Source organism: Anolis sagrei, chromosome 11, assembly GCF_037176765.1.
Source record: "Anolis sagrei isolate rAnoSag1 chromosome 11, rAnoSag1.mat, whole genome shotgun sequence".
NCBI classification, from domain to species: Eukaryota; Metazoa; Chordata; class Lepidosauria; order Squamata; family Dactyloidae; genus Anolis; species Anolis sagrei.
Window position 1 is genome coordinate 11176526 of NC_090031.1, and position 25800 is coordinate 11202325.

Sequence of the window (25800 nt, forward strand, 5' to 3'; positions counted from 1 at the left end):
GATTAACAATGATCCCATTGCCCAGATTCTTTTCTTTTCTTTCTTTCTGCAAACAAAAGTCTCCCTTTGAGGAACACCCAGGAGGAGTCATAAAACAGATTGCCCTCCCTTGAAATGGCAAGTCTCCGCGCTTTTCTTCCCAACAGAATAGACGCAGATGGACTTCAAGCAGTAGCCCCACAGATGCGTGGTCCATTTGCAATTTCTCGGAGCTCATTTCCACATCAATGCCGGCTTCCATTTCTCTGAAAACCACATTTCGGAAACGAGCATGAAAAATCCAACTCTTCGTCAATGAAAGACAATCACAGCTACAGGGAAGTTCTTTTGCATACTAAAATGTATAGGAGCAAAGCATAGAAGATCCTGCAGACTCAGTAATACGAGGGTTGAATGAAAAGTAACTTTCTTACTTGGGTTTGAATGGGAATATTTTAATAACTCAAACGCAGAAATAATTGGGTTGTTGTAGGTTTTTTCAGGCTGTATGGCCATGGTCTAGAGGCATTCTCTCCTGACGTTTCGCCTGCATCTATGGCAAGCATCCTCAGAGGTAGTGAGGATGCTTGCCATAGATGCAGGCAAAACGTCAGGAGAGAATGCCTCTAGACTATGGCCATACAGACCAAAAAAACCTACAACAACCCAGTGATTCCGGCCATGAAAGCCTTCGACAATACGCAGAAATAATCCTTAGAATATGCTCTTTAACTACCACATAATCACCCGACAATTGGATACATTTCTGCCAACGATGAACAAGTTTTCTGAAGCCGTCACGGAAGAATTCGACACTCTGTTTCCACAACCAGCATCTCACAGTTCTTTCAATGTCTTCATCAGTAGTATAATGATGGCCCCACAGATCTTCTTTCATTATGGGGAGCAGATGGAAGTCAGACGGTGCTAAATCTGGACTGTATGGAGGATGTCGTACAGTGGTGACGCGCCTTCCTCTTGGCACGTTTCTCTCTTTCACCCTCCATTCGTGCCTCTTCAAATTCTGCAGCACTGCTGGTCACAGCTGACCTCCAGCTGGAGCGCTCAAGGGCCAGGGCTTTCCAGTTCTCAGTGTCTATGCCAGAGTGTTTAAGGTTGGCTTTGAGTCCATCTTTAAATCTCTTTTCCTGTCCACCAACGTTCCGTTTTGTTGCACAAGTCTAATTTTATTATTTTATTTGTTGTGTCAGGGCAACCAGTCATTTATATTACATTTCTAACAGAACAAAGCAAACAAAGAGACAAAATACAAAATTTGTGAGTTTGGTAGTTGACTAAATATCCTTTGACCAGTATCTGGCCACTTGGAGTGCTTCTGGTGTTGCCGCAAGAAGGTTCTCCATTGTGCCTGTAGCAGGACTCAGGTTGCATTGCAGCAGGTGGTCAGTGGTTTGTTCTTCTCCACACTCGCATGTCGTGGATTCCACCCTGTAGCCCCATTTCTTAAGATTGGGTGCCAGAGCGCAGTCTGTTCAGCGCCTTCCAAGTAGCCCAGTCTTCTGTGTGCCCAGGGGGGAGTCTCTCATCTGGTATCACCCATGGATTGAGGCGCTGGGTTTGAGCCTGCCACTTTTGGACTCTCGCTTGCTGAGGTGTCCCAGCGAGTGTCTCTGTAGATCTCAGAAAACTATTTCTAGATTTAAGTCGTTGACGTGCTGGCTGATACCCAAACAGGGGATGAGCTGGAGATGTCACTGCCTTGGTCCTTTCACTATTGGCTGCTACTTCCCGGCGGATGTCAGGTGGTGCAATACCGGCTAAGCAGTGTAATTTCTCCAGTGGTGTGGGGCGCAGACACCCTGTGATAATGCGGCATGTCTCATTAAGAGCCACATCTACTGTTTTAGTGTGGTGAGATGTGTTCCACACTGGGCATGCGTACTCAGCAGCAGAGTAGCATAGTGCAAGGGCAGATGTCTTCACTGTATCTGGTTGTGATCCCCAGGTTGTGCCGGTCAGCTTTTGTATGATGTTGTTTCTAGCGCCCACTTTTTGCTTTATGTTCAGGCAGTGCTTCTTGTAGGTCAGAGCATGGTCCAGAGTGACTCCCAGGTATTTGGGTGCGCTGCAATGCTCCAGTGGGATTCCTTCCCAGGTGATCCTCAGAGCTCGGGATGCTTGTCTGTTCTTAAGGTGAAAGGCACATGTCTGTGTTTTAGATTGATTAGGGATTAGTTGGTTTTCCCTGTAATAGGCAGTAAGAGCACCTAGATCTTCGGAGAGCTTCTTTTCAACTATCTCAAAGCTCCCTGCTTGAGCGGTAATGGCACGATCATCAGCATAGATGAAACTCTCTGTCCCTTCTGGCAGCGGCTGGTCATTTGCGTAGGTGTTGAACATGGATGGAGCAAGCACGCTCCCCTGAGGCAGGCCGTTCTTCTCTTTCCGCCATCTGCTTCTCTGGCCCTGGAACTCAACAAAAAAGCTCCTGTTTTGTAGCAGGTTTCCTATGAGACGGGTGAATATTTTAATAAATCAAACACAGAAATAATCCTTAGAATGTGCTCTTTAACTACCACTATTCACTTTTCCATATAATCACCAGACAATTGGATATATTTCTGCCAACGACTGAACGAATGAACAACAACAACTAACCTAGGAACAAAAATCGTGTTACATAGTGTAATGTAACAGGGCTCAATACTGTCTCCCATGCTGTTTAACATCTACATGAAGCCGCTGGGGGAGATCATCCGGAGTTTCGGGGTACGGTGTCATGTGTATGCAGATGATGTCCAACTTTGTCATTCCTTTCCACCTGCTACTAAGGAGGCTGTTCAGGTCCTGAACCGGTGCTTGGCCGCTGTTACGGTCTGGATGAGGGCGAACAAATTGAAATTGAATCCAGACAAGACAGAGGTACTCCTGGTCAGTCGTAAAGCCGAACAGGGTATAGGGCTACAGCCTGTGTTGGATGGGGTCGCACTCCCCCTGAAGACGCAGGTTCGCAGTTTGGGTGTGATCCTGGACTCATCGCTGAGCCTGGGACCTCAGGTTTCAGCGGTGACCAGGGGAGCATTTGCACAGTTAAAGCTTGTGCGCCAGTTACACCTGTACCTTGGGAAGTCTGACTTGGCCACGGTGGTCCACGCTCTGGTTACATCCCGTTTAGACTACTGCAATGCTCTCTACGTGGGGTTGCCTTTGAAGACAGCTCGGAAGCTTCAACTAGTCCAATGCTCGGCAGCCATGATACTAACAGGAGCGGCACTCAGGGAGCATACAACTCCTCTGTTGCGCCAGCTCCACTGGCTGCCAATTTGCAACTGGGCACAATTCAAAGTGCTGGCGTTGGCCTATAAAGCGCTAAATGGTTCTGGCCCAAGATACCTATCCGAACGCATGAACCCACCAGGACTCCAAGATCTTCTGGGGAGGCTCTGTTCTCGATCCCGCCTGCAACTCAGGCACGGTTGGCGGGGACGAGGGACAGGGCCTTCTCGGTGTTGGCCCCTCGGCTGAGGAACGCCCTACCCACAGACATCAGATTAGCTCCCTGATTAATGGCATTTTGGAAGAAAGTGAAAACCTGGTTATTTGAACAGGCGTTTGAATAGGCAGTGCAATGAATTACAATGAATTATAGGAATCGGAACAACGGATGACGAACTTGGATTATGATTTTAGTTATGAGACGCTAGTGAACTGGTTATTGATGTTATTGATGGTTATTGAAGTTATTTGCTTAGTGTGTTAATTGTCTTTTAAATGGCTGTATGGTGTTGCATTGAATTTTTGCCGCTTCTTATTGTTAACCGCTCTGAGTTGCCTAATTGGCCGAGAAGAGCGGTATACAAATAAAGTAAATAAATAAGTAATGTAGATATTGCCTTAGCATCCTTTGAAAGTGAGCCTCAATCCAAGCACGGTTGGAGTGCAGCTCTCATCACTCCTTGCCACCACATTATGAGAGCTGCGGCCCAACAGCTTTTGATGCTTCGCAGGATTGCAACATTGCTATGAAACCTCAGAATAGAAGGATTGCAGGTGAAGAGGCATCTACATCAAATGCAAAATATGAGCCTCCTCAGCTGGGAACTATCCACAGAGGAAGGCAGCCAGCCAGGCAGGCAGGCCAGAGAGGGGCACCTGTGTATATATTCCACCGAGCGTTGAATGAGATGCCAAGTCTTGCGGAGCTGGAAAAGGCAACAGACTTGGCTTCAAAGCCTGAGTATAAGATGGGGAAAATGTTTCCAAGAAGGCACCACAGAAACTTCCTTTCAGTCGAGCTGTCTTTTATGTTCCTCTCGCATTTGGCTTGGCCAGGGCATTGAGGACTCTCTCTTTCGTCATCCAGCTACCTTTATGTGGCTTTGATGGGATGCAGGGCTGAAGCTCTTATTCTGGATCAACATGAAGCAAGGACAGTTTTTTTAATCTATGGAGCAGGGGAGAGCAGGCCTCACCCTATGCTTATCTAATGTGCAGGTGACAACCAATTGGAAGGGATAGCTGATATCCCAGAGGACAAGACCAGAATCTAAAATGACCTGAACACACAAGAGCGCTGGGCCAAAACTAATAGAATTAAATCCAACAAGGAGAAATGTAAGGTGCTACACTTCTATACACATAATAAAAGTGAATATATGTGTGTATGTGTGTGGCTAGGGTGTCCACTTACACAGACAGGCTTCCGCTTCCACAAATAGCTATAACTCCTACTACTCAGGAGATACAAATAGTCCTCCCTCCAATGACATTGCATGTTATAGTAAGAACTGTAAACACGTACAAGAATCATAGAATCATAGAATCAAAGAGTTGGAAGAGACCTCATGGGCCATCCAGTCCAACCCCCTGCCAAGAAGCAGGAATATTGCATTCAAATCACCCCTGACAGATGGCCATCCAGCCTATGTTTAAAGAAGGAGCCTCCACCACACTCGGGACAAAGAATTCCACTGCTGAACGGCTCTCACAGTCAGGAAGTTCTTCCTCATGTTCAGATGGAATCTCCTCTCTTGTACTTTGAAGCCATTGTTTCGCGTCCTAGTCTCCAAAGAAGCAGAAAACAAGCTTGCTCCCTCCTCCCTGTGGCTTCCTCTCACATATTTATACATGGCTATCATCTCTCAGCCTTCTCTTCTTCAGGCTAAACATGCCCAGCTCCTTAAGCCGCTCCTCATAGGGCTTGTTCTCCAGACCCTTGATCTGGACATATTCCAGCTTGTCAATATCTCTCTTGAATTGTGGTGCCCAGAATTGGACACAATATTCCAGGTGACTTTCTCTTCAGCCATTGGGACCGAGAGAGAGAGAGAGAGAGAGAGAGAGAGAGAGACCCTCCGGCTGGAGGTATCTCCCACCTCCACTCCCTCCTTTGTTTTTGCTCCTACCTTCAGGAAAGGTGGGTATCTCCACCTCTGTCTCTGTCTCTCTCTCTCGATCCCAATGGTTGAGGAGAAAGTCAGGAGAAGAGGTGACTTTTGGTGCACACGCCGGGGTCTTCAGGCACGCCTCCGGACCCAAAGCGAGCCAGGCAAGGGAGCAAGTGCGGCAAGTGTAGTTACTGGGATGTATAGTTCACCTATAATCAAGGAGCATTCTGAACTCCACCAATGATGGAATTGAACCAAACATGGCATACAGAACTCCCACGACAAACATAGAATCATAGAATCATAGAATCAAAGAGTTGGAAGAGACCTCATGGGCCATCCAGTCCAACCCCCTGCCAAGAAGCAGGAATATTGCATTCAAATCACCCCTGACAGATGGCCATCCAGCCTCTGTTTAAAAGCTTCCAAAGAAGGAGCCTCCACCACACTCCGGGGCAGAGAGTTCCACTGCTGAACGGCTGAAACAGAAAATATATATCAAAGATTGGTTGGGGGGGGGGGGCAAAATACTGTTTGCTTACCATTGAAAATTACCTCTGTTCATAACTATAACCTCCTACATGCCAATTTAATTTTTTTCCCCAAATACTCTCCCCTTTCCCAGTTGCTCATGCACACCAACTGTGATTCCGAATGTGTGTTTCATCATCCCACCACCACAATAGCACCAGGTTAATTGCAAAGTGATCTACCCAGACAACTCAATCAAGGTGAGAACTTAATTGTGACAGCAAAAAAAAATGTGCCTGTGGATATCCCCTCACCACAAATGCCAAGCACCAAGGGAAGGTGGAAGTAAATATGTTTTAATGCACAAAAGAACCTGTAGGACTCTCCACAAGCAGCACTTCTGTCGACCTGGAGCAATCTGTGTTTCTCATACTCTCTTTGCTGCTTTGCTGGCAAAGTCCTCACACAAAGTCCTCTACTTCCAAGATGGTGCCTCTTACAAGTCGTCGATCATTACGGGCTTCTTGCTCACCACAGGCACGCCATCTGAGATATAGTCCTCTTGCACAAAGGTACCACCAGGTGTACTCTGAGTAAGACTGGAGTGATTGAACACACTGTTATGGAGTCCCTCCCACATGGTCTGCTTTCCCCCTTCTGCCTCTTCCTCGTGACTTTTGGGCATATAGCCTAAGGATTTAGTAAGAAAAGAGCTTTAAAAGGAGAGAGAGAGAGTCTCTTTGAAAAAAAACTGAGCAAAATTATGTACTTCCTTTTAAAATCATATAATAAATTTTAAAAAAGGAAATAAAATGGAAAACAAATCTGGCCAAACTCTCAATTTGCATCCGTCTCGTGTTTGTTTTGAATCCTCCATGGTTTGATTGCTTCTCCTGTCTCTCAAGTTGCAAGATGGTGGCTTAAGTCTTTGATGCTGAGGAGTCCCATGTGCCCCATCCAGTCTGTTACATCCATTGGGTGGCATCTTCTCTCATCGCCCCTTGGACTCGCCGTACATGTTGCGCAGCATGGAGATCATTTTCTCCTCGCATGTGATTTTTGTGTCCTTTAGGATGCTGTACCAGACCATTCCAGGCGGCCGGACCTCTTCGCTACGACAGAACAGGTAAGGCATGGTGTCGGTGTGGCTCTGGATGTAGGGACTGCGAAGCAAGGTGGAGCAGTGGTTGCTGACCTTCTCCAGCCTCCTCAGAATGAGGTGTGCTTTCCTGGAAGAGACAAATGAACAGTCTGTTAATTCATGCTCAAGGAGGAACCGTGGAGTAGTGATTTGAATGTTGGGACAAGGATTCTGGATTCAAATTCCAAGGAAGTCATGGAAATCCACTGGTTGGTGTTGGGCAAGCTGCGCAAACTTCAACACACTACTTGAAAGCCCCAAAGGCAATAATATATTTTCTCACATGCCAAGGAAGTCATGGAGATCCATTGGTTTTATTTATTTATTTACGCTATTTCTATCCCGTCCATATCAGTCCGAAGGTGACTCAGGGTGGCGTTGAGTTGACCTTGGGCAAGCTTAGTTCAGAGGTGGTTTGCCTTCCTGTGATGCAGGGAGTGTATGTGCGCAGCTTGCCCAAGGTCAACTCAACGCCACCCTGAGTCACCTTCGGGCTGATATGGGCGGGATAGAAATAGCATAAATAAATAAAGAAAGAAAACCAATGGATTTCCATGACTTTCATGGCCTGTGAGAATATATATTATTGCCTTTGGGGCTTTCAAGTAATGTCTTGAAGTTTGCGCAGCTTGCCCAAGATCAACCAAGACACTCCCTGCATCACAGGAAGGCAAACCACCTCTGAACAAATCTTGCCAAGAAAATTCTGTGATAAGTTCACTACATCAAGGGTTGTCTTAAATTTGGGGCCTTCAAGACACTACTTGAAGGCCCCAAACACAGCAATATATATTTTCACAGGTCAGGAAAGTCATGGAAATTAATTGGTTGACCTTGGGCAAGCTGCGCACATGCATTTCCTGCATCACGGGAAGTCAAACCACCTCTGAACAAATTTGCCAAGAAAATTCTGTGATAAGTTCACTACATCAAGGGTTGTCTTAAATTTGGGGCCTTCAAGACACTACTTGAAGGCCCCAAAGACAACAATATATATTCTCACAGGTCAGGGAAGTCATGGAAATTCATTGGTTGACCTTGGGCAAGCTGCGCACACACACTTCCTACATCACAGGAAGGCAAACCACCTCTGAACGAATCTTGCCAAGAAAATTTTGTGATAAGTTCATTACATTAAGGGTTGTCTTAAATTTGGGACTTTCAAGACACTACTTGAAGGTCCCAAAGACAGCAATATATATTCTTGCAGACCAGGAAAGTCATGGAAATTCATTGGTTGGCCTTGGGCAAGCTGCGCACACACACTTTCTGCAAAACAGGAAGGCAAACCACCTCTGAACAAATCTTGCCAAGAAAATTCTGTGATAAGTTCACTACGTTAAGGGTTGTCTTAAATTTGAGGCCTTCAAGACACTACTTGAAGGCTCCAATGACAACAATATATATTCTCACAGGCCAGGAAAGTCATGGAAATTCATTGGTTTGCCTTGGGCAAGCTGTGCACACATACTTTCTGCAAAACAGGAAGGCAAACTACCTCTGAACAAATCTTGCCAAGAAAATTCTGTGACAAGTTCACTACGTTAAGGGTTGTCACTACTTGAAGGCCCCAAAGACAGCAATATATATTCTCACAGGTCAGGAAAGTAATGGAAATTCATTGGTTGACCTTGGGCAAGCTGCGCACATGCATTTCCTGCATCACAGGAAGGCAAACCACCTCTGAACAAATCTTGCCAAGAAAATTCTGTGATAAGTTCACTACACTAAGGGTTGTCTTAACTTTGGGACTTTCAAGACACTACTGGAAGACCCCAAAGACAACAATATATATTCTCACAGGCCAGGAAAGTCATGGAAATTCATTGGTTGACCATGGGCAAGCTGCGTGCACACACTTCCTGCATCACAGGAAGGCAAACCGCCTCTGAACAAATCTTGCCAAAAAATTCTGTGATAAGTTCACTACATTAAGGGCTGTCTGAAATTTGGGACTTTCAAGACATTGGTTTAACGTGGTTCTTTTTCTGCTCTTAAGAAATCTGGTTTCCAAGTTTCACTCGTGTGTCATGTTGGGTGCATCAAGCAGTAAAATGATAGTAATGATGGTAATGGCTACCTAGGCCCAAGTTCATCCTCACTCCGCCAGACAAAGTCCCCAAACTTCTCATAGTGGGAATTGTAGTGGTGCTGGACACGGAAGAGCATAGAAGCTGAGACCTCCATCAGGGTGTTGTAGGCTGTCTGCTGCTCCTTTCCACTAGTGTAGCCATTGTACAAGTTGTAGATCTTATCTGCTATCTCTGGAAAAGAAGCAGAGAGGAAAATGGGTGAAAACTTCCCTTTAAACTTCGTTGCTATACATACTTACTTAGGCGACCCCTTGATGTCTGAGTAGGATAGTCTTCCAGGATCAGTCCCTAGGTGACTGTGGAGGTAACACAACAAACAGATCTCTGGGGTCTCAGCAAGACTCACAGAAAGATTCATAGAGAGACATAGAGAGAAGGGCTTTCCTAACGTGTGGCACTGTCAGATTAGCACCTTCGATACAACGAAGGATGCCCATCCTTTCTCCACATCATGTCTCAGGAGTACATGAGTAGTGGGTAAACATTGAATAGAGTTGAGTGTTTTACCCTCTGCCTTGCTGTCATCCACCAATGGGCAGGCTGTTCTCAAGGTGACCGTGCTCAGCTCAGAGTGCCTTCCACGAGTGTCCACAGCGTAGAGTGTGAATCTGGAAAAGAGAGGAAGGCCACTAGGTCAAAACACTTGCTTTTGAGAAGATGATGGATTGGAATATGAGCAAAAATTTTACCAATGGGTTACCACACTCCTTACTTTTGGTCCATGTAGGAACCAATAGCACTGCAAGGCAAAGCCTTCAAGATATCACATGGGATAGGAGCCCCCCCGTGGCGCAGTGGGTTAAACCCTTGTGCTCATAGAACTGAAGACTGTCAGGTTGCAGGCTCGAATCCAGGAAGAGCATGGATGAGCTCCCCATGCGGGGACATGAGAGAAGCCTCTCACAAGGATGGTAAAACATCAAAACATCCAGCCGTGCCCTGTGCAATGTCCTTGCAGACTGCCAATTCTCTCACACCAGAAGCGACTTGCAGTTTCTCAACTCACTCCTGACACACACACAAAAAATCACAAGGCTATGGTAGGAAGTTAATTTATTTTATTTATCATGTCAGGAGCAACCAGACAGTTGTATTACATTTTTAACAAAACAAACAAACAGACAGACAAAACACAAAGTTTGCAAACTTGGTAGTTGATTAAATGTCCTTTGACCAGTATCTGTCCACTTGGAGTGCTTCTGGTGTTGCCGCAAGAAGGTCCTCAATCGTGCATGTAGCAGGCTCAGGTTGCATTGCAGCAGGTGGTCAGTGGTTTGCTCTTCTCCACACTCACATGTCGTGGCTTCCACTTTGTAGCCCCATTTCTTAAGATTGGCTCTGCATCTCGTGGTGCCAGAACACAGTCTGTTCAGCGCCTTCCAAGTTGCCCAGTTTTCTGTGTGCACAGTGGGGAGTCTATCATTTGGTATCAGCCATTGATTAAGATTCCGGGTTTGAACCTGCCACTTTTGGACTCTCGCTTGCTGGGGTGTTCCAGTGAGTGTCTCTGTAGAACTCAATAAATATTTTTTTATAAATTTATAAATATTCTTAGAAAACTATTTCTTGATTTAAATTGTTGACGTGCTGGCTGATACCCAAAAAAGGAATGAGCTGCAGATGTCACCGCCTTGGTCCTTTCACTATTGGCTGCTACTTCCCGGCGGATGTCAGGTGGTGCGATACAGTGTAATTTCTCCAGTGGTGTAGGGCGCAGACACCCTGTGATAATGCAACATGTCTCATTAAGAGCCACATCCACTGTTTTAGTGTGGTGAGATGTTTTTCACACTGGGCATGCCTACTTAGCAGCAGAGTAGCAAAGCGCATGGGCAGATGTCTTCACTGTGTCTGGTTGTGATCCCCAGGTTGTGCCAGTCAGCTTTCGTATGATATTATTTCTAGCACCCACTTTTTGCTTGATGTTCAGGCAGTGCTTCTTGCAGGTAAGAGCACGGTCCAGGGTCACTCCGAGGTATTTGGGTGCGCTGCAATGCTCCAGTGGGATTCCTTCCCAGGTGATCCTCAGAGCTCGGGATGCTTGTCTGTTCTTAAGGTGAAAAGCCCATGTCTGTGTTTTAGATGGATTAGGGATCAGTTGGTTTTCCCTGTAATAGGCAGTAAGAGCACCTAGAGCTTCGGAGAGCTTCTGTTCTACCATCTCAAAGCTCCCTGCTTGAGCAGTAATGGCACGATCATCAGCATAGATGAAGCTCTCTGTCCCTTCTGGCAGTGGCTGGTCATTTGTGTAGATGTTGAACATGGATGTAGGAAGGAAGCTGAAAGATATTGATGCATAGGCCATCATTTCATCTCTCCTTCTAGTTCAAGGACATGACTCAGGAAGGCAGAGAAGGATAACATTATGTAACACAACTTTTGTTCCTGGGTTATAAATGTGATTTCCTGATTGGTTCTGTAATTAAAACAGGAAAAAGTTTATTAAACTGCAAAAAACTTGTCTTTGCGGGAGGGACATCATCCTGCAGCACCTTTTCCTCTAGTTATTCATTGACTATCATTGAGTCTCATCCAATTCAACCTAGTGGCAGCCACAAAAACAACAAACTTATTTACTTATTTATTGCATTTATATACCGCTTTTCTCACCCTTGAGGGAACTCAAAGCGGTTTCCAACATAATAATGGCAAATTTTATGTGAAAATGCATGTGAAACCCAAAGCATAATTAAGTTTTTCTCTCTGTGTGTGTCTCAGCCAATGAAAAGTCTAGTGGTGACCATATTCTGATTGGCTGAGAATGGACACAACCAGCAACTGCAATTCCCAAAATGGCTGAGGATTGAGCCTTTAAAATTTTCCATTGTAGCCAATGGATCGAATCTCTGCTGAATGAAACCGAAAACACCTTTCCCCTTTCTGGTAAATAAAATGATGGGTCAGACGAAAACGGACCTGAAAACAACATGCCTTTTGGCCTGAATACACATGCCTTCCTATTTATTGAGTTTTGCAGATATGGAAATAGTTTGGTACTGCACTCATTCACCTCTTATATTCTTGGTTTGTGTAAAGGGAAAAAGACTGTAACCGAAAGCAATCTTTTTGGAGAACGAATTGCCATGGATGTCATCTTACCCTCTTTATCGAGACATTTTTTTCCCATATCAGGAGCAACTTGAGAGACTGCAAGTTGCTCTAGTGTGAGAGAATTGGCCGTCTGCAAGGATGTTGCCTAGGGAACACCTGAACATTTTGATGCTTTACCATCCTTGCGGGGGGCTTCTCTCATGTCTCCACATGGGGAGCTGGAGCTGACACAGGGAGCTCAATCTGCTTGTGCCATCCGCCCAGATGATATAAAAAATAAAACTGTGATGTGCTTCTCTCTATGCCTGAGCGAACTGCAGGTGTCTATATTGAGAAGCTTGAGATACTCAGCAACTGAGACTATTACTGGTTTAAACATCAAAAAAGGATATTTCTTTATTCAAAGTCCTTGAAGACTTGGCACAGTTCATCAAAGTTGCAAATAAACTACAAAATGAAAATATTCTTTCCTGATATCTGCAGGCAGGGCGTTCCACAGCCGAGGAGCCACCACTGAGAAGGTCCTGTCTCTCGTCCCCACCAAGTGGGGGTGCAGGCCTGTGGTGCAGGCGGGACAGAGAGCAGGGCCTCCCCAGATGATCTTAGTGTCCTAGTCGGTTCATAGGAGGAGATGCGTTCAGAGAGGTAAGTGGGGCCGGAACCGTTTAGGGCTTTATAAGCTAACGCCAGCACTTTGAATTGTGCCTGGTAGCAAACTGGCAGCCAGTGGAACTGGCGCAGCAGAGGAGTTGTATGCTCCCTGAGTGCCACTCCTGTTAGCAACCTGGCTGCCGAACGCTGGACCATTTGAAGCTTCCGAACAGTCTTCAAAGGCAACCCCACATAGAGAGCGTTGCAGTAGTCTATACGGGATGTAACCAGAGCGTGGACTATCGTGGCCAGGTCAGACTTCCCAAGGTACGGGCGCAGCTGGCGCACAAGTTTTAACTGTGCGAATGCTCCCCTGGTCACCGCTGAAACTTGGGGTTCCAGACTTAGCGACGAGTCCAAGATCACACCCAAGCTGCGAACCTGTGTCTTCAGGGGGAGTGTAACCCCATCCAACATTTTTGCAATGGTTTTCCCAGAGCTAACTGTCTAGCCATCAGTACGCCTGAAATCTTTCCTCAAACTGAAAAGGCAAGGGAGAATCTAAAATGGAGATCTTTCCCTGGGAGAAAAGGCGGTCCCTAAACTCAAAGAGCTGCTCTCTAAGCCAATCGTTGCAAAGAGGCCTGCAGACTCTGATACTATTAACCTTTAGGACTCTTGCAAAGCTGCAGCAGCCCTGGGAGAAAATGCAAGAGGAAGCAACCTCAAGTAGGGCAAATCAGGCTCCTGGGAGACGGAACACTGCTATCCTTGGATTTGAACCGCTGACCTGTCGGTCAGCAGTCCTGACGGCACAAGGGTTTAACCCATTGCACCACCAGGGGCTCTTCTTGGCCTAAACCTTATAGTTGCTCTGGACCCACTGAATCAACTGATAGGCTGTTGGGAATTGTGGGAGTCGAAGTCCAAAACATCTAGAGGGCCGAAGTTTGCCCATGCCTGATCTACATTAATTGAGATGAGTCAAAAGACTTGAGACTATGGTTGGCATATTTTGATATTTCATGAATCATGCACATACACTCCAACATACTAGAAGCAAATTGCCAATTCATTTCTCTGTACCATCTTGCAAAAATACATGACTCTCTCCCCACTTTTTTTTCATCTGTCAAAATCAACTACAACTATATAGAAGCATATATTCTGGCAATCGTTCAGGTCCAAGAACAGAACTCCCCAAATCAAAGCTTGACTTTCACCACTCTTTTCATGGGGAGCTGGAGCTGACATAGGGAGCTCTCCCTGGATTCGAAGCACTGAGCTAACGGTCAGCAGTCCTGCCAGCGCAAGGGTTTAATCCACTGTGCCACCGGGGGCTCAATTTAGATAATAACATATAACTATAAATTAATAGCATTAAGTATATTAAAACATAAAGCACGCACAAAATTTAGACATTAAAACAAAATTAAGTATAACCATTAAAATCGCATAACACAAAATTGGAATCTGAGTAGCAAAGCACAAGGGCAGATAAAGAGCATGAAATAGAGATAGATAATACTGATAGGAAATGGCAAGTTTTTCCTCCCTGACCCTTGCTCTGCCCCACACACCTTTTGATTGTGTACTCCCTGGTCCTCGGTATCTTGTTCCGCTTTTGGAACAGAACTGAAACATCTGGCTCTTGATGGAAGATGAGGAGGAGGCTGTCCTTTCTGCCATGACATCTTGTTCCCTTGCCGGGACGTTGCATCTGGATGGGGTGCTAGGATGGGGAGCAGAACGTTCCCAGCAGCGTTCAGCACTGCCCGATGAGGTACCGTATCGAGAGGGATCGGCCTGTTCCCAAGCTTAATTGTGTGTGGAACCAAAGCGAAAAGGCACACTTCGGGAAGAACAACAAAAACAGCCAGGCCATTGCATGTATTTTGGAAAAGTTCGCTTCGCTTTGTACACCAACAGCTGCACAGTTTATTTGAGGTAGTTTGTGTGATCATGGAGATGGCAATCTACCTTTTCTTCTAAGCTAGAGAAGTGGACGGTCCAGCATGCCAGAAGTAACATCATATTTTTTTTGGCAACAGTCTTCTTCTCCTTCTCCTCCTTCTCCTCCTCCTTCCCCTTCTCCTCTGTCCCTTTTTTCTTCTTCCTTTTCTTCCTCCTCCTAGTGCTGGTATGGCTGTACCAAAAGCTCCAACTTCCTTTTCTTTCTTTGAGTGTTTGCATATATTCCAAAGTTCCATGCATTTTGCAATAAGGCGGCTTCCCTTGGTTTGCAATTATAGGACCAATGACCCATCAAACATTGTTAAGTTTTGGTTCCGCCCCTTTCCGCAGGGCTCTGGGAGGAGAGGGAGCCATTTTAGGTCAGTCTTGTATTGGAAAGCTTAGCTACAGGACGTGGATTAGCTCCACCTGTAGAGAAGCTTCATTTCTCACAGCATCCAGGAGAAATTCCGGGGCGAAACAGTTCCAAAGGATTCCAGCTGGAGAATCTACAAAGCCTTGACTGGTAGGTCTACTCGGGACCCAAGAAGCAGTTTGGAGCCGGGAGTCAGGCATGTAGCCGGGGGGGGGGGGGCTTGAGGGGCTTCAGCCCCCCCCCCCCCGAAATTCTCATGGTGGTTCGCGAAAAGGCCTTACTGGTGCATTATTTAAACTGTTATGTTTATTCATATCATGATCTGATCACCATACTCAATATATCCCATATGCATGGAGGTATTGGGGTAATGATACAAAAGGTTTGCTAGGGTAAACCCTCTTTCACTCAGACTCAGCCCCCCCCCCGAAACTCAGCCCCCCCGAAACCCCCCCTTAAATTTTTTAGCCCCCCCCCCCCCGCCCGAAACGAAATCTGCCCGAAATGAGCCCACACCAGCAAAGTTTAGAAAGTAGATTGCCCAAGGAGGGGTTAAAAAGGGTTTTCCTCTTAAAGAAAAGAAACAGTTCACAAAGCCAGTTGCCTGTCTCTTGTGGACAAGATTAAGAAAGACACCAGTTGATTCAAAGCCTTGAAGCATTTGTTTAATTTGTTGAAAATCTAAGAAGTATTTGATTGTTTGTTGAAAACTTAAGCAATAATAAAGGACTTTGTTAAACCTTTCAAGCTTCTAAAGACTCTGTATAGGAAAATCCTTAGGGCCTCTCACTTGAGGCACCCCGGCTTCCCGCTGGGCACAAAGAGCACGTCCTGTTCAAAAGCCAACTGCTATAGGCCCAGCATGTGACAGCACACTCCTTCTCTTTTTCTTCTTCCTCCTCCTGCTTCTTCCTCCTCCTGCCGCTCCTCCTCCTCTTCTTCTTCTTCTTCCTCCTCCTCTTCTTCTTCCTCCTCTTCCTCTTCCTCTCTCCCCCCTTCTTCTTCTTCTTCACCTCCTCTTTTTTCTCTTCTTCTTCTTTGCCTCCTCCTCCTCTTCTTCTTCTTCCTCTTCTTTGCCTCCTCCTCCTCTTCTTCTTCCTCCTCCTCCTCCTCTTCTTCTTTCTCCTCCACCCTTTCTTCTTCCTCCTCCTCCTCCTCTTCTTCCTCCTCTCCCCCTTCTTCTTCTTCTTCACCTCCTCTTCCTCTTCTTCTTCTTTCTCCTCCACCCTTTCTTCTTCCTCCTCCTCCTCTTCTTCTTTCTCATCCATCCATTCTTCTTCCTCCTCCTCCTCTTCTTCTTCCTCTCCCCTTTCTTCTTCTTCTTCACCTCCTCTTCCTCTTCTTCTTCGCCTCCTCCTCCTCCTCATCCTCCTCCTCCTCCTCCTTCCATGACAGCAACTCCCAACATTTGGCAAAGTTGTCTAGGTCTCCTGGGACTGCACCTGGAGGGGCCCAGTTTCCACTTCTGCCTTTGATTTGTTTGCTGGGTTCAAGAAGTATTCCTTTCATTGTGGTTAGTTTAAACCAGTGGTTCCCAACCTGTGGTCTGTGGACCACCAGTGGTCCGCAAGAACGAAAATATGGTCCATGGCCTCACTATTACGACACCATTGCCTCGGAACCACATGGCAACAAGAACAACTGGTCTTGTGAAACCCTCTTATAGTGCTGAGGTAACGGGGTTGTTGGGAGGGAGAGGCTGAATACCCACAAAAGATTACTATGACTACATCAGCTCTAGATTATTAACTATGGTTTCTGTGGGTGAGCAGATGGTGTCTACTGGATGGCATATGTTCTGTATCAGAAACTAGAGCTGATGTGGTCGATCCAAGAGCTGATGCACCGGGACTGTGGCGCAGCTGGCTGAGTGTCAGCTGCATTAAGATCACTCTGACCAAAAGGTCATGAGTTTGAAGCCAGCTTGGGTTGGAGTGGGTTTCCAACCAATTGTGTAGCCTGTTGTCGACCTTTGCAACCCGAAAGACAGTTGCATCTGTCAAGTAGGAAAATTAGGTACCACCTTAAAGTGTGGGGAGGCTAAATTAACTGATTTATGAGGCCATAAAGAAGACTCCAGCAAAGCATTCCAGCGGGGAAGCATGTGGGGAATGCGGAAATGCTTCATCAGCGTCGCAGATGGACGATGAAAGTGACAGCTCCCCTTGTGGCCAGAAAAAGTTAAATACCCTCTGTGTATGTCTGTATGTCAAAAAATGGCTTTGAATGTTTGCCATATATGTGTACAACAGGGCTATATTTTCTGAGCCCGAAGCTGTTAGACTCCATCTATACTGCTATACAATGCAATTCCAAACTACATTATATGATCATTGTAGACTCCTACAATTCAGTTCAGTGCAGTTAAACCGCATTATATGAGTCTATGCTGACTCTACAACACAGTTCCAAACGATCCCTTTGCAAACTGATATGGGAATGATTGATTGTTCATGACAACAGGTTTCGGTATGCATAGCCCGAACACCCCCCAAATTCCTTGTTCCTGCAGGTTTGGCTTCCTCATATGCACAACCTTAGAATTAAAAACAGGAGATACAAATACGAAGCCAAAATGCTACACAAATGCCTGACCAACTTTAGTTCTGTAAAGCATCCAAGAAAAATACTCCCCGTCCCCTTGAGGTAGCTTATTAGGAGCAGCTTTTAAGAGCTAAATGATGTTTCGTGCTCCACATTCCACAATGCTTAACCTAAATCTATTTTCCATATTTAAAGCTGTTGTTCCTTTGTTTCGGAGAATCAAATAAGTTATTGGATGCGCATCACATGTCTTGAGGTCTCCACTTACTCTTGCAATTTTCCCGTAAGTCGTTTCAGTCACCCTTTCTTTCCGTCCTCCTTAGCTCTTGACAACTATTGTCTATTTAATATATATCAAAATAATATCTATTCATTTGTCTCTTTAAACTATTTATTTATTTACTAGCCGTCCCCTGTCACAGGTTGCTATGGCCCACATGGGTATTTTCTGTTGGTCATGGGGGTTCTGTGTGCCAAGTTTGGTTCAATTCCATCGTTGGTGGGGTTCAAAATGCTCTGTGATTGTAGGTCAACTATAAATCCCAGCAACTACAACTCCCAAATGTCAAGATTCTATTTTCCCCAAACTCCACCAGTGTTCACATTTGGGTGTATTGAATATTCGTGTAGAGTTTGGTCCGGATCCATCATTGTTTGCGTCCACAGTGATCTCTGGAAGTAGGTGAACTACAACTCCAAAACCAAAGGACACTGCCCACCAAACCCTTCCAGTATTTTCTATTGGTCATTGGAGAACTGTGTGCCAAGTTTGGTTCAATTCCATCATTGGTGGAGTTCAGAATGCTCTTTGATTGTAGGTGAACTATAAATCCCAGCAACTACAACTCTCAAATGTCAAGATTCTATTTTCCCCAAACTCCACCAGTGTTCACATTTGGACATATTGAATATTCGTGTAGAGTTTGGTCCAGATCCACCATTGTTTGAGTCCACAGTGATCTCTGGATGTAGGTGAACTACAACTCCAACACCAAAGGTCACTGCCCACCAAAAAACCCTTCCAGTATTTTCTATTGGTCATTGGAGAACTGTGTGCCAAGTTTGGTTCAATTCCATTGTTGGTGGAGTTCAGAATGCTCTTTGATTGTAGGTGAACTATAAATCCCAGCAACTACAACTCTCAAATGTCAAGATTCTATTTTCACCCAAACTCCACCAGTGTTCACATTTGGGCATATTGAATATTCGTGTAGAGTTTGGTCCAGATCCCTCATTGTTTGAGTCCACAGTGACCTCTGGATGTAGGTGAACTACAACTCCAAAACCAAAGGACAATGCCCATCAAACCCTTCCAGTATTTTTTGTTGGCCATGGGAGAGCGGTGTGCCAAGTTTGGTTCAATTCCATCATTGGTGGGGTTCAGAATGCTCTTTGATTGTAGGTGAACTATAAATCCCAGCAACTACAACTCTCAAATGACAAAATCATTTGAGAGTTGTAGTTGCCTACCAGGAGGTACAGTGGACAAGGTCAATGCCCACCAAACCTTCCAGTATTTTCTGTTGGTCATGGGAGAACTGTGTGCCAAGTTTGGTTCAATTCCATCGTTGGTGGGGTTCAGAATGCTCTTTGATTGTAGGTGAACTATAAATCCCAGCATCTTCAACTCCCAAATGTCAAGATTCTATTTTCCCCAAACTCCACCAGTGTTCACATTTGGGCATATTGAATAGTTGTATAGAGTTTGGCCCAGATCCATCATTGTTTGCGTCCACAGTGATCTCTGGATGTAGGTGAACTACAACTCCAACACCAAAGGACACTGCCCACAAAAAACCCTTCCAGTATTTTATGTTGGTCATGGGAGAATGGTGTGCCAAGTCTGGTTCAATTCCATTGTTGGTGGGGTTCAGAATGCTCTTTGATTGTAGGTGAACTATAATCCCAGCAACTACAACTCCCACATGACAAAAACATTTTTTTGAGTGAAGGATATACATTGGATTGTTAGATGTCTTGTGTCCAAATTTGGTGTCAATTTGTCCAGTGGTTTTTGAGTTCTGTTAATCCCACAAACGAACATTACATTTTTATTTATATAGATATTTATTTATTTATCGTGTCAGGAGCAACCAGACATTTGTATTACATTTTTAACAAAGCAAACAAACAGACAAAACACAAAGTTTGCAAGCTTGGTAGTTGAATAAATGTCCTTTGACCAGTATCTGGCTACTTGGAGTCATATAGATGTCAGGAGCAAATTGAGAATACAGTTATAATGTATTTAAAAACACAAACAAAGTCAAAAACTTGGCCTTATACTAAATGTCCTTTGACCAGAAGCCGGCAACTTAGGAGTACCTCTGGTGTCTCTGTGAGAAGGCCCTTCATTGTGCATGTGGCAGGGCTCAGGCTGCATTGTAGTAGCTGGTCTGTGGTTTGCTCTTCTCCACACTTGGCATGAATATTCCATATGCCCAAATATGAACACAGATGGAGTTTGAGGGAAATAGACCTTGACATTTGGGAGTTGTAGTTGCTGGGATTTATAGTTCACCTACAAGCAAAGAGCATTCTGAACCCCACCAACGACAGAATTGGGGCAAACTTCTCACACAGGACCCCACGACCAACAGAAAATACTTAAGGCCATCCAGTCCAACTCCCTTCACCAGGGCAAGAAAACGTAATCAAAGCCCTCCTGACAAAGGGCCATCCAGCCGTAGATATAGATAGATATATATGATTCACACACAGAGATACAGTATCATAGATTTGAAAGGGACCCCTAAAGAAGGACAATGATATCTTGCATGTTCCAGAGTAGGCAAACCAGACACTCTCCACATCAACACTGACAAAGAAACAGCAAGAAATACTGTTTACCCACAAGCATATAGATATTACATATATTAGAAACCAACACTTTCTCATTACTTTATTTTCCAGATCACCAGACTGGGCCACAGCAACGCATGGCAGGGGACGGCTAGTGTGTGTGTGTGCGTGTCCCTACTTCACGGATTTTCACTTTTTGTGGCTGGTCCTGGAACGTAACACCTGCAATAACTGAGGGAACACTGTAATACAAGGTGCGCATGCGGACATGCCGGTGATTCATTTGGGAGAGCGTCTAAAGACAATAAAGCTCCTCGGCATGGAAGATGGAGCAACAGCACCCCCCATGGCTGGACTCAAGCACAGCCTCCAGATGCTGGAGATGGGAAAAGATGGGAAGCCTTTACCTCTGTTTATGTACCTTCCTGTCTTGTTATGTACCTTCTACTGTGTAACAGTATTGAATGTTTGCCGTATATGTGTACTGTAATCCACCCTGAGTTGTCTCGGGGAGACAGGGTGGAATATAAATAAGGTATATTATTACTATTACTTCTCATCCCTGCTGTAAACAAACTGATTACACAGCTCCATGAGGAGATCTAAAGGAAGAGTCCTTATAGTGCATTGTTGTCCTGAATGTAGTGGCGGATAGCCATCTAAAGACATGATATTTCCAGAAGGTGAAAGGTTTGGACAACAAGAACAGTGTTGTATTCGATGAGCCATTAACATTTTATGACCATACTAAATCCTTTCAAAGATATATTCCAGTGTTTACACAACAATTATGTCATGACCTGCCCTGAGTTTTTTTGGGTATGGTACAACAGAGGTTGGAACAAACAAACAGGAAGAGGAATGTCGGATGAGAAACTGGGCAGGAAAGAACATGTGTGAGGGTAGATGTCCCCCCTCCCCAAAGTCTCCTGAAATACCCCATGGTAGGAAGGTTTCCCACAGAAGACGTTCGCAGGGAAGGAATCGGGGTTCAAGTTTAGCTTAAGATGAATCTATGAGATTGTTGAGGACCACAATTCTCTTTCTCCAGCTTCCTTGCATCGAGGAAAACACATTGCACAACTGATATTAGACAAGCAATCCAAGCAAATGCTACAAGGTCATAAAGAACGGAGCACGGTGGGGTGAGAGTCAGGCAGGAAAGGAAAGAAATGTTTGAGAGAAAGGAAGAAAGAAAGAAGAGGAAGGAAATATCACCAGATGGATGTCTGAGGGTGTTTGAAGTCCAGAGAAGAATTGGGAAAGGGCATCCAATACTCCAGGCTCAGGTGAATTTACAAATTTCTGGTGAGAAGAAGGATATATTCCATGCTGAAGTGCAAGAGACGTACCTTTGGCTCTACGTCATGGAGCGCTAAGCAGGACAGAGACATTACAGAGGTGTTTACATTGAGGAGGAGGTCCATAACATACTGGAAACTGCCCTATTTCAAGATACCTGCCAACCTTATATACATTCCTCTAGACCATGGCCATATAGCCCGAAAAAAACCTACAACAATCCAGTGATTCCGGCCATGAAAGCCTTCGACAATACTTATATACTCTGATAGCGATGCCCTAAATCAGTGGTTCTCAATCTTCCTAATACAGTTCCTCATGTTGTGGTGACCCCCAACCATATCATTTTCATTGCTACTTCATAACTGTCATTTTGCTACTGTTACAAAACGTAATGTAAAATATCTGATATGCAGGATGTATTTTCATTCACTGGATGACATTTGGTACAAATACTCAATACACCCAAATTTGAACACTGGTGAGATTGGGAAGTGTATTGATTTTGTAGTTGCTGGGATTTAGTTCAACTACAATCAAAGAGCTTTCTGAATTGCACAACAATGGAATTGAACCAAACTTGGCACACAGAACTCCCACGACTAACAGAAAATACTGGAAGGTTTTGGTAAGCATTGACCTTGAGTTTTGGAATTGTAGTTCATCTACATCCAGAGAGCACTGAGGACTCAAACAATGATGGATCTAGACCAAACTTGGCACAAATATTCAATATACCCAAATGTGAACACTGGTAGAGTTTGAGGAAAGTAAACCTTGATATTTGGGAATTGTAGTTGCTGGGATTTATAGTTCACCTACAATCAAAGGGCATTCTGAACTCCACCAATGATAGAAATGAACCAAACTTGGCACACAGAACTCCCATGACCAACAGAAAATACTGGAAGGTCTGGTGGGCATTGACCTTGGTTTTGGAGTTGTAGTTCATCTACATCCAGAGAGCACTGTGGATTCAAACAATGAAGGATCTAGACCAAATTTGGCATGAATACTCAATATGCCCAAATGTGAAAACTGGTAGAGTTTGGGGAAAGTAGGCCTTGATATTTGCGAATTCTAGTTGCTGGGATTTATAGTTCACCTACAATCAAAGGGCATTCTGAACTCCACCAATGATGGAATTGAACCAAACTTTCCACACAGAACTCCCATGACCAACAGAAAATACTAGGCCTGTCCGTTTTAGTTCGTTAATTCGTTATTTCGTAATTTAATCGTTATTTTTACCATATCCGACGCGATATCAAAACATATTTTCAAACCCGGAAGGGTTTAAAAATATCGAAACAGCAGCCCCATTTTTTTTACGAGCTTCAGCTCGTCTCGTTAATGGGATGGAGGCTGCTGTGCTGAGTGCTGCTGGTGCCTGGGAGCCAATCCAACGCTCCCAAGCACCCCAGCAGTAAATGGGGCGGGCGGGGCGAAGGGGCGGCGCGAGCAACACAGCTGGGAGGAGGAGGAGGAGGAGGAGGGCGCAGCAGCCGGAGCCGATTGAATGGCGCGCGCGCTCCTGCGCCCTCCTCCTCCTCCTCCTCCTCCTGGCACTTCCTGCAACACAGCAGGGAGGAGGGGGAGGAGGAGGAGGGCGCAGGAGTGCGCGCGCCATCCAATCGGCTCCGGCTGCTGCGCCCTCCTCCTCCTCCTCCTCCTCCTCCCAGCTGTGTTGCAGGAAGTGCCAGGAGGAGGAGGAGGAGGAGGAGGGCGCAGCAGCCGGAGCCGATTGGATGGCGCGCGCGCTCCTGCGCCCTCCTCCTCCTCCTCCTGGCACTTCCTGCAACACAGCAGGGAGGAGGGGGAGGAGGAGGAGGGCGCAGGAGCGCGCGCGCCATCCAATCGGCTCCGGCTGCTGCGCCCTCCTCCTCCTCCTCCTCCTCCCAGCTGTGTTGCAGGAAGTGCCAGGAGGAGGAGGAGGAGGAGGAGGGCGCAGCAGCCGGAGCCGATTGGATGGCGCGCGCGCTCCTGCGCCCTCCTCCTCCTGGCACTTCCTGCAACACAGCTGGGAGGAGGAGGAGGAGGAGGAGGGCGCAGGAGCGCGCGCGCCATCCAATCGGCTCCGGCTGCTGCGCCCTCCTAGGAAGTGCCAGGAGGAGGAGGAGGAGGGCGCAGGAGCCGGAGCCGATCGGATGGCGCTCTTGCTGTGAGTTTTCAGGCTCTTTTGCTGTGAGTTTTCAGGGCTGTATGTATGACCATGTTCCAGAAGCATTCTCTCCTGACATTTTGCCCACATCTATGGCAGGCATCCTCAGAGGTCTGTTGGAAACTAGGCAAATGGAGTTTCAGTTTATTTAGGTGATGTACGAGCACTCTTTGGCAGAGGAGGCTGAAGACCTTGGGCGGAATTCAAGAGAGAGAAAAAGTATGTCTGAGACTAGATTAAGCAGTTACATACAAAACAAAAGCGTGTAGGTCTCTGGACTACATTTCCCACCGCGCCCTGCGGCCTCTCTGCATGGCTATTGGTTGCCGTCCTGCTATCATGTGACTCGCGGGACTCTGGCAAAGCACGTGTGAAGGCGGCCTGCAGGAGCTTCCGGGGCAGGATGCTGCAAAGGATAGCGGTGAGGGGCCAAAACACATGGAAATGGGATTGGAAAAATGGGGAGGAGGGGGATTAGCACCCTGCAGAGTCTGGAGGAGCATCTACACTGTAGAGTTGATGCAATTTGATACTGCTTTAACTCCTGTTTCAATGGTATGGAGCTGTGGTTATTAGGCCTGTTTGATCAAGAAAAAATTTGTTTCTAAAATGTTTTGTAAATATTTACGAAATTTCGTAAATAACAAAACATTTTTTTGGAAAGTTTTGTAAATATTTTAAATATCGAAACAAAAAAACACCCCAATTACAAATCGATTTTAGAAACAAATTTTTTCTTGATCAAACAGGCCTAGAAAATACTGTATTTTCTGATGATCATTGGTGACCCCTCTGATATGCCCCTTGTGACACCCTCAAGGCACTCTCAGACTTTTTCTTCCAGCACCACAGTTCAAAATTCGTTTATCTTCTTTTGCTCAGCCTTCCTTATGGTCCAGCTCTCGCATCCATAGGTTACTATGGGAAAACCATTGCTTTAACTATGCAAATCTTCGTTGCCATTGTGATGTCTCCACTCGTCACTATTTTGTCGAGATTGGTCATTGCTCTCCTCCCAAGAAGGAAACCTCTTCTGATTTTCTGGCTGCCGTCTGCAGTAATCTTCATGCCTAGAAATACAAAGTCCGTCACTGCCTCCACATTTTCTCCCTCTATTTGCCAGTTATCAATCAGTCTGGTTGCTGTCATCTTGCTTTTTTGGATGTTTAACTGCAACCCAGCTTTTGCCCTTTCCTCTTTCACCTTGGTGATCAGGCCTCTGAGTTCCTCCTTGCTTTCAGCCATCAAAGCGGTATCATCTGCATATCTCAGATTGTTAATGTTTCTTCCAGAAAATTTAACTCCAGCCTTGGATTCACCAAGCCCTGCACAGCAAGCCCTTACATGGCAAGGGGTTAAACTAGATGGCCCATATGGTCTCTTCCAACTCTGTGATTCTATGAAAGCACACCGATTTCCTGGCTGCCATCTGCAGTAATCTTCATGCCTAGAAATACAAAGTCTGTCACTTCCTCCATGTTTTCTCCCTTTATTTGCCAGTTATCAATCAGTTATCAATGCTATCATCTTTGGATGTTTAACTGCAACCCAGCTTTTGTTCTTTCCTCTTTCACCTTGGTGATCAAGCTTCTGAATTCCTCCTTGCTTTCAGCCATCAAAGCGGTATCATCTGCATATCTCAGGTTGTTAATGTTGCTCCCAGCAAATTTAACTCCAGCCTTGGATTCACCAATTTCTGTGCATCATCTTGCTTTTTTGGATGTTTAACTGCAACCCAGCTTTTGCCCTTTCCTCTTTCACCTTGGTGATCAGGCTTCTGAATTCCTCCTTGCTTTCAGCCATCAAAGCGGTATCATCTGCATATCTCAGATTGTTAATGTTTCTCCCAGCAATTTTAACTCCAGCCTTGGATTCACCAAACCCTGCACATCATCTTGCTTTTTGGGATGTTTGACTGCAACCCAGCTTTTGCCCTTTCCTCTTTCACCTTGGTGATCAGGCTTCTGAGTTCCTCCTTGCTTTCAGCC

General features: G+C 45.5%; 1 protein-coding gene across 3 annotated transcripts in view; it reads right to left on the reverse strand.

Annotated features, from left to right (window-relative positions):
- Window positions 1-6138: 6138 nt before the first annotated feature.
- The window catches only part of ASTN2 (astrotactin 2), a 796374-nt gene continuing 776712 nt past the window's right edge, over window positions 6139-25800 (reverse strand). For all 3 annotated transcript variants that reach the window (XM_067471887.1, XM_067471888.1, XM_067471889.1), the window contains 3 exons: window positions 9540-9640; window positions 9020-9203; window positions 6139-7027 (listed from right to left, as the gene is read on the reverse strand). In XM_067471887.1, coding sequence (XP_067327988.1) covers window positions 6790-7027; window positions 9020-9203; window positions 9540-9640 — 523 coding nt within the window. In that variant the 3' untranslated portion in view covers window positions 6139-6789. The remainder of the gene's footprint in view (window positions 7028-9019; window positions 9204-9539; window positions 9641-25800) is intronic.